At 36.8% G+C, this 9,570-nt stretch overlaps 1 protein-coding gene across 1 annotated transcript; it reads left to right on the forward strand.

The window, feature by feature from the left end:
• The first annotated feature begins 224 nt into the window (after positions 1–224).
• LOC132623113 (vesicle-fusing ATPase-like) lies at positions 225–4,502 on the forward strand. Its single transcript, XM_060337825.1, has 10 exons — positions 225–454; positions 547–713; positions 790–895; positions 981–1,080; positions 2,796–2,851; positions 2,934–2,996; positions 3,115–3,197; positions 3,334–3,467; positions 3,556–3,727; positions 4,129–4,502. The coding sequence occupies exons 2-10, from the start codon at positions 616–618 to the stop codon at positions 4,154–4,156; spliced, it is 840 nt and encodes a 279-aa protein (XP_060193808.1). The 5' UTR covers positions 225–454; positions 547–615; the 3' UTR covers positions 4,157–4,502.
• The last annotated feature ends 5,068 nt before the right edge of the window (positions 4,503–9,570 follow it).

A 9,570-nucleotide genomic window follows, 5' to 3' on the forward strand; every position in this document is an offset into this window, starting at 1 on the left:
TTGGGATTTAAATCCTAACAAAATCTTCATATGTCAAGACCTCTCATATAAGTCTTGTCATTTGAGGCAATGCTCGCAATATGTAAATTAGTTCATATGATTTACATACTTAATAGAAAAATTGAAGACAAATGCCAAACCTAAACATCAAAGAAGTAGTATACGGAACAACTTAGTTGTGTCTGATGTGTACTTTTAATTACTTTTATTTATTGTTGAGGATGTACATCTAACTATTTTGGTATTATAGGCTTCTTATGAAGATATCAAAAAAGATTTTAGAAAACAATTCAAGAGACAAATCTTTTGTCAAAAACAATTACTCTTTTTCAACCATGGGGGTGTAAGGTTACATTTAAGAGTGTCATTTGCCGCTCTACAAGCTGGCAATGCTGGTAGAGGACAACTTGGGAAGAAGACTGAGATACACTTCTTTGAGTCAGATGTATTTAAGGTGCGTAAAATGGTGAATTCAAACATTTCCAATACATTCTTATATGAGTTTTTTTTTATCGCTTTTAAAAATGTGGAGTTATTCACATGTAGGTAAGTGGTAAGAAAGAAATCAAAAGAGTTTTAAGAAGAGACTTCAATATTAATGAGCTTGCGGATGAAATGAAATCTCTGGGAGTTGGAGGACTAGGGAATCAGCTCAAAGATGTCTTCTTCAAGCTAGTTGTCCCTCGCTTTATACCGGCGGATTTTACAAGAGAGTACGTCCTTTCATCTTCTCCATTTTAAATTAATCTTAACTAATGTAATATAATTTTCACATTTGTTCTAATGCAGGATTCGCTACAAACATCAACAAGGCTTAGTTATTCATGGACCACCTGGAACAGGGAAAACCCTGATAGCACGAGCCATATCGAAAATTCTCAACGGAAAGCTACAGGTTTGTAAATGCTTTTATTTTAAGGAAATCATTTCTTCTTTTAATTAGTTGCTTTCTTTAAATTTTTTGTTTTTGTTTTCTGTAGGTTGTGAGAGGTCCCGAGCTATTTAATCAATTTGTCGGAACAACTGAGCGCCAGATAAGAGATATTTTCAGTTCAGCCATTAAAGATCTTAGAGAGAAAGGTAAGCTTCTGATCTCTGCTTTAGATTAGTTTTTAGTTGTCGAGTGATTATCCCATCATCATTTATCATTGACTTTCTAACCATTATCTATATCTTATTCCAATTTCCAGTGCGCATGTTGTTAATATAGTACATACATTGTCGCCATTTTGTTTAAACACTGAAACCAATTATGCATCCTCTAATCTGGTGTTTATACCAGTATTTAGATTTGAAGAATGATTTCATACTTCAGGGAAAGTTGATAGGAGGAAAACTTTACGGGTGAAAGAAAGATGACAACAAGATTGAAGGATGTCAATTCGAAACCTGTTTTCTTCGTTTTGGTTGCTGTTTATTTGATTGTCCAGCAACTTCACATCTTGGTCTGCCAGGGCAAGCAAAGCGTCTTGCCATGGCAACTATTATCAGCAGCCTTTTCCAGGCATCATTTTCGAAAAAAAGTCGTTTCTTAGTGTAATTTTCTACTGTTATATTCACCACTGGTCATGATTTTGCATTTATTTCGGTAGAACTGGCACCTTCCAGACGAGCCACCTCACCCTCACTTCCCCGCGTTCCATGCTACTTAGCCAAGCTATTGGGACTGCCATTGGCTGCATCGTAGCATCTCTTACATTTTTCCTATTCTGCAAATTTTTTGCTGTAGAGGACCCTAAAGGGGAGTACAAAGCTCCTTATGCACTCATCTATAGGAACATGGCAATATTAGGTGTTGAAGGATTCTCTGCTCTGCCCCACCATTGCTTGCAGCTCTGTTATGGTTTTTTCGCCTTTGCCATAGTTGCCAACTTGGTGAGAGACATAGCCCGGGATAGAATCAGGAAATGGGTTCCTCTCCCAATGGCTATGGCTGTGCCTTTCCTTGTTGTGGCTGCCTTTGCAATTGATATGGCTACGGGCAGTTTGATTGTATACATATGGCATAACCTCAACAGCAAGAAGGCGGGTTTGAATCGTTCCTACTTGCTTTAATCAAAGTTAGGTCTCCGATTTGTATGACTTTTTTAAGTGGACAGATATCATGAAACTTCCTGATTCTTGAAAGCAAGGAGTGGGTGTTTGCGAAAAAGCATGAGACAGAAGTATAGGAATGAGGTAGCTTAACAACTTACTTTAAGGATGTACCTAACAAAGAGTTTTGTCATTTATAGCCTCTAGGTATTATTTAGAAGAATGGCTAGTCTGATGTTAGCAGGAATAGAAATATTCAACGTTTGCTTTGCAGATGGCCTGAAATGGCTAAAATGTGGTGGAAGATAGTTGATTATTCTCAAATTGTATGCCGTCCATGCATCTTTGTCTCATAAAGAGAACTGAGATAGCCTACTGCCCAAAAAGGTCATTTCTTTGGCTCAAACTTTCAAGAAGATGACCAAAATGGTCTATTTTGTCTGGGATGGGTTTAAATGAAGTCTTTTAAATATACTTTTAAACAGTTTTAATCTCTAAGTTTGGGTACTTTTTGTCTTCGAACCTATTTAACAAACTCTGGATATTAGTTTTAATGAAACTGTGGAACAAAATGTTGTGTTGATAAATACTAGGAAAGTCCTATCAAATCCCAGAAAATGCATCAAAAATAGATCAATGTGTATGTTCATCATGGTGGGATGAAGCTTATATTGTGGTTTATGTAATATAATGTCATTTTGCTCTTCTTTCATGTGGCCTGCTCGGTCGTGAAATGACGCGTACGATATTGATTTCTTTAGGTACCGAAAGTCCTCTTCATGTGATAGTCATTGATGAACTAGATTCCATTGCAAGGGTAAGCGTTTATAAGTTGTGTAGCTTCTGTTCTGCTTATTTTGGCATCTCTTAACTTATTAACTTTTGGCTATTGATATCAGGAAAGAGGAACAAATTCGTCAGACACAATAGCTGATAGGGTTGTGAATCAATTATTGACAATGGTTGGCCTCAAACGCTTTACTTCTTTGGGCCACCCCACGGCCAACTCTATGCATTAGTTTTGCTTCTTAATTAAGATGTCGATACTATGTCTAACTATTGACGTCTTAATGATATTAGATTGATGGTTATAGTGGCTTACACAACATCTTGCTTGTTGGGACAACAAATAGGCTAGAATTGATTGATAAGGCGTTGCTGAGGTATACTTTTAATTTCCTGTCAAGTTCCAAAATTGTTAGAAGTGGAAAGATAGCTTGATGACTTAAGTTGGCCCTCTACTATCCTCTATATCAATATCCTTTAGTTCAATTTTAACATACACCCATGTGATTGTAGGCCGGGAAGATTTGATTTGCACCTGAAAGTAGGTCTTCCAGATAGAGAGGGGCGATTGGAAATTCTGAGAATTATTGTAAAAAGAATGCAATGGGCAGGCACATTAGGTCCAGATGTGGACCTCCCAGCAATTGGTTAGTTTAATAATAATTTTGTATCTTAGGTATTGAATTGTAAGAATAATTCAAGTGGTCAGATAGTAAACACATGTTTAATGTGCAGCTGGATTAACAGATGGATTTAGTGGAGCTGACCTTGAGGCGTTGATCCAGACAGCATTCTCCCGTGCTATGAATCGATATGTGCAACCGAATATAGCTAAAACCAAATGGGAAGATATTAAAATTGTGCAGCTGGATATTAAGAGGGCAATTTATGAACTTACATCGCAAAGGTAAAATCTAAAGTTCTGGTCTACTTGAAAGAATTACTATATATGAAGCCTTGCATTTGCTATGATATAATAATTGAATTGGACATATATAAATCTTCTTCATTCCCGTTTAGCTGATGAAGATCTAGTGAAAGCATGAACATTGATATTCTATTATTTTCAATTGCTTCAGAGGCCCTTCCCTCCACTATATATAGCATTTGTCATGAACAACCTTGTGGTCTGAAGAAGTAAATTAAAATTGTGTCAGTCACAGTTAAGTGGTGCTTATTTGTCCATTTAGTTTGTGATGGCTGCATATGTATATATATATTTTGATCTATATCTTTTGTACATGGACATGAGTTTTGTCTTTTGAGAGGAAACTTTCTGAAAATAACTTATATTGTGTGCATGTGCAGAGAAGGAATTCAACGACCGGAGTCTTGAATACATCAATATCCAAACATATGGATAGAAGTGATTAGAGGTCCCTTGGTTCATGCAAGACTTACAAACATCGTCTTTATGTTAATTTTTGCGACTTTTATTGCTCCAACATCTTGCACCATATGCATTATTGTTGTCAGCAGTGATGACTGAAGCATTTGAATTTTTTTACTGCAAGGCTGAGATGCCATGGACATGGAGGATGTGGTTTGGGTCATAAGTATCTTCTCATCTGGTGGATACTTTGTCTCAATAATTGCGACTGATTTAGAATGAAACCTCCTATTGGTTAGTTGTATAATCATCTTCGCTAAATTCAAGAGGAAATTGTCCTTTAATTCTCGTACCCCAACTGCTTTTTTGACAGTGTGAGGATATATTCAGGGTGAGCACCAATTATGGGGTTTACCTAAGGTTTAACATGTTACTGTGTCCAGTCTTGAGTTTACACAGAAGAAATTGAGATATAGTTCTTGATTAGAATGAGATTCAAGACCTCCGAATACAAGGATCTTTATGGTGGTCCAGATCACCTACGCCTAAAAGTTCTGTCCAGATCACCTACGCCTAAAAGTTCTGTGTATTGGCAATAGGTGAGCCTTTTTCTGCCTGTAACGTCTGATCCTCCCATAATTATCAGTAGAAATTTGGAAATTGAACCCCCACGTAGAGGAGGATCACAAGCTTGGGGCTGAATGAAGTGGAAAACTGTTCATCGCACAGGATGTTTGAAAATTAAGATTATGACATATGGATGTTCTTAGCATTTGATTAAAAAATCTGTAGAATTGAAGATGCAGGCATTACATAACTTTGTTTCACTACTTGGTGAAGCATTTAATGAAAGAATAGAAAAAGAGATGCTAGCATTACAAAACTTGTTTCACTGCTGAATGTAGCTAACGGCTTTTTGCAATTGGAATAATGACGACAAATACATTTTATTCCTGAATCTTCTGACAACCAAATTTCTTCTGCATGAAAAGAGATCCACCAAATTATTTCTTTAATCCACCATAGGCATGTGTTATAGCAAAAGCACGTTGTTATTGTAATCCACTTTTAATGTCTAGACATTCTAACATTGCAAGTACACTCCAGAAAACGTCCATGCTTCCGGTGATTAACTATTCCTATTAGTAACATTTTCCGCAATTCCAGAGACTTCATCAAATTATTTTGTATCTAAATGAAGAAAGAATTACTATGTTCTTTCCCAGTAAAATGTTCTTAATGATGTGTTTGTTCTAAACCAAAAGTTGAAATACTGCCTCTGTAAACTTGCAGAAGTATGTTTGAAATGAGAGATGTACAAGGATTCTCAGATGAGGTTCAAAAAATTTGATTGCTAGAATACACCCCAGACTATAAACAAGAAATCTAGGAAGAAAACCTAACAGGTCAATGTATACAGTAGCGACAAAACAGTTGATAAAGAGAAATACAGATACACGACAAATAAAAGATCACTTGTCACACCCCACCGAGGAGCATGACAGGCACCGACCCGTAGGTCGGATACCACCTGGCATAACATACCATGATTATCATATAATATAACTCGAGGGACACCTGCACGTAGAAAAGCCCCAAATACAGAAATATGCAATAACTCAACATATATATATATATATATATATATATATATATATATAGACACACACACACATACATAGGCGAGCCAACAAGGTCGCTGCAACATCATGAGTGTCATAAAGCCGGCGAGACTATCAAGAGAATATCAAAATCAAAACAGGGCCGACGAGGCCAGACATAACATCTATATACCCCACTGTGTCTGAGCCTCTAAGAGTACATATACATTGTTATATCCCGTACTTTTGAACGTCAGATTATTTGCTGAGGTGGGGCCCACACATCGAGATTTTTTTTGGGACATCTGAAAAGTCATATGAATCACATATGTGAAGTTAAACACAACTCAAGAAGGACCCTTGGGCCAAATCAAAGTGGAAGTCTTCCAAACGAATATTTTTAAGAAAACGTTTTCGGGTGATCTGACTTCTAGGGGCAAAAACGGTATTATAAGTTTGGAATTTGGAAAAATACCAAGAAATAAAAGTTGTAGATAATTGAATTAGCTTTCCAACCATAGGTCGTGGGATCCCAGGTGACGTCGGTACAAGGAGATATGGACGTTTTAAGGTCGAAAGGTCAGTGGGCTAGGCCCAACTCGGAACCAACCGGGTTGGCCCAAAAAAATCAAAAAAAAAATAATAAGGCCCAAATGAGAGAGGGGTGGCCGGCCAACAATGGCCCAAGCCCATGGACTTTATTAATTTCCATGTGCTAATTAATATAAGGGTCATATATGAGTCATAAACTCATAGAACATTCAAGAAATTAGAAAGGGGAGAAAAACAAAAGAGAGGGAGAAACCTAAGGGCCATTTTCGGCCAAGCTCAAGACCAAAAAAAAAAAAAAAAAAAAATTTTCAAAAATCATTTTCTACCAATTAAAGGGTCCTTAGCAAGGTGGAGTAGTCATTGGAGCAAGAAACCACATATTTTTGTGAGTTACAAGTCCTAGCCAAGAAGGAAGAAAAGAGAGAAAGGTAAGAATTAATTCCTTTTTATTATGTTATGAAGGTTGGTTTATGTTGTAGTATGTAGAAATGAGTAGAATTTATGGAAATATGGAAGTTTACAAAGTGGGTGTGCATATATGTAAGTGGACATATATGTATATTGTTGCATAAATAATATGAGTTGAATTTTATGTTGTATTCTAGTTGTGGTTATGGTGAAATTTATATTGGAAATGAAAGTTGAATAAATTTGGTGGAAGTTGGAAATATGGAATGTAGAAGATTATGTCACTTTAGAATGATTTTGTGATATTATGGAAATGAAGTTGTTAAGATGTGAATTATGATTATGGTTGATGAAATTGGAAGGTGGAAATATGTTATGAATATGTATGTTGAAGATTAGAAGTTTTGGATGGATTATGGTTTGGTGGAAAATTTGTATATTTTGTATATTTTGTGAATATTTTGTAAAATGATATGAAATGTTCCGAATTGTATTGGAGTGATCTTGATTAGTAAATGAATATGAGAATGTTGGTATTGAATTGAAAATGTGAAGTTGGAATGAAAACTATTACACTATGTTGGAAAGGAGACTAGTTATGCTATATTGTGTTTTGTGATGATTATTGATATTGTTGTTGGTATGGTTGTTGATATTTGAGCCGAGTTAAATCTCGGGGATGTTGTATGTATAGGGGAGATGCTGCCCAAATTTTTGTAGACAAGTATTGGTTAAGATTGAAATCTTAAAGCCTTACAATTAACATTTGGTAATTGTGACCAAATTGTAGATTTTGGCGAATTTGAAACTTGATTTTGGAGACGTGTATGAAGCGGAAAAGGTATGTAAGGATTCACCCTTCCTTCTTTGGCATGTCTTAGACATAATAGGGTGGATACGAGCCTCGGGGACAATCCTATTCCTAGAAATCCGAGTTTGAAGTTGACCCTTTTTCATTCAGTAGAATTGAATTAAATATTGTATGAAATGTTAAAAAAATTGCCTAAACATCTAGAACTTGCACAAATAGGACCCGACTACCTTAAAACTCTCACAAGTGACGTCATGAAATGTAACGTATGTAAATCGTGTACGCCACCTCATTTGACCCGAGGTGGGCCCGCTATTCCCGGATTTTCTTAATTGTTTCGTTTATCGAACGATAAGTATTGTAACTATTCTAATGAGAATATTTTTGTGATGATTATGACGAACATGATTTCATAGTTGAAAATCTCGAATTATGGACTCAATATGAACATGAGAAAATAGAGTTAGTTCCTAATCCTCAATCTTATTTCTTTGAACATGATTCTACTTTCTAAAGACTTCAAGAATACAAGTTGACACCTTATGAGGTTTGTGATCTTATTATATGTCTTCTCTTAATACTACTCTTTATTTATAGTCTTGCCTACTAATACTAGTTCCTCCAAGGCGAGACAAAGTGACCATGGTTATTCCATAAGATAATCGGAGGCTACCGACCTTATGTCACTCCGATACGGACATGATTTCCTTTGGGCTCTAATGCATGCTGCTTATATGTTATAAGTATACGTACATGTATATGGGGAAGATTGGGAAAGAGAAGGCGCTATAGACGCATAGCCACCTGATCAGTTGGAGTATGGTACATGATATCGTCCCGGACGCGGGATATATGGTTAAATGGATCGGAGCCGACGCCTCGGCAATATGATATGTTCTATGTTATATATATATATATGAAAAGAAATGTTTTCCAAGAAAGCAAAGTATTATATGTATATGGATCGGGCTGCACGTGCCGCAGCAATACGTTATAGTATACGCATATATGGATCGGGCTGCACGTTCCGCAGCGCTAAGCATGCATGGTATCCGCCAACGTGCACTTATATGTACGGGTTATGTTTCTACTTCATGACATGCGCTATATCTCTTTTATGTCATTATCCATGTTCTATATTTTCTGTATGTTATTATTCATGCCTTACATACTCGGTACATTACTCGTACTGACGTCCCTTCTTGTGGACGCTGCGTTTCATGCCGCGCAGGTCAACAGGTAGACAACTTTGACTCTTAGAAGCTCCATCAGCAGTACTGTGGCAGCGCTCCAGTTGTTCCGGAGCCTCAGTTTCTTGGTACTACTTTTGTGTACATATTCGGGCACGGTAGAACCGGTCCTTCTTGTATATGTAGATGTACTTTGTTTAGAGGCTCGTAGACAGATATGTACAGTCAGATGTTTTGTACTTTTGTGGTCCTCGTCGTTGTATAATGTGCTAGCAAAGTTTATAAGTCCATGTCTACAATTATGCCATTAATGTTAGCGTTAAGCAGCAGAAAAAAAAAATACGGTATAGTCTATACGGCCCACCTAGTAGTAAAAGTACGATACGAAATAAGGGGTGCTCGGTACAAGTATCGGGTACCCGTCGCGGCCCCTAGTTGGGTCGTGACATACATGACATACTGGACGGGACATGGACTAGTCATATCCAAAAGATACATATGCATAACATGTGAACATAACATGTACCAAAATAACCCAGTCCGGAGAAATGGCACTTGCTGACATCGCTGAGCTGTCAATCCTACTGAAGAGGTCCTCCGCTCTGTCTGTCAGGACTTGCAGCACGAAATGCAGTGCCCCAAGAAGTGGGACGGTCAATACGGATAAAAGTACTGAGTATGTAAGGTGGGGAAGTAATGACATAAGTAAGACATAATATAACATAAATGAGGATAAGAGAAACCTGGACATCTGCAAATCGTACGAGATGTAATGCATGATAAAATCATTTTTCATATATAAGCATGATAAAATCATTTTTCATATATATATATATAGTACATCATAATCATCATCAT

Source organism: Lycium barbarum, chromosome 2, assembly GCF_019175385.1.
Source record: "Lycium barbarum isolate Lr01 chromosome 2, ASM1917538v2, whole genome shotgun sequence".
Taxonomy (NCBI): Eukaryota; Viridiplantae; Streptophyta; class Magnoliopsida; order Solanales; family Solanaceae; genus Lycium; species Lycium barbarum.

Bases quoted from the DNA above. Each gene is read 5' to 3' on its own strand.
- LOC132623113 (XM_060337825.1), top strand. From the start codon at position 616: ATGAAATCTCTGGGAGTTGGAGGACTAGGGAATCAGCTCAAAGATGTC. The intron at 3,468-3,555 runs GTTAGTTTAATA...TTTAATGTGCAG, and splicing joins TGTGGACCTCCCAGCAATTG to CTGGATTAACAGATGGATTT. The intron at 3,728-4,128 runs GTAAAATCTAAA...GTGCATGTGCAG, and splicing joins TATGAACTTACATCGCAAAG to AGAAGGAATTCAACGACCGG.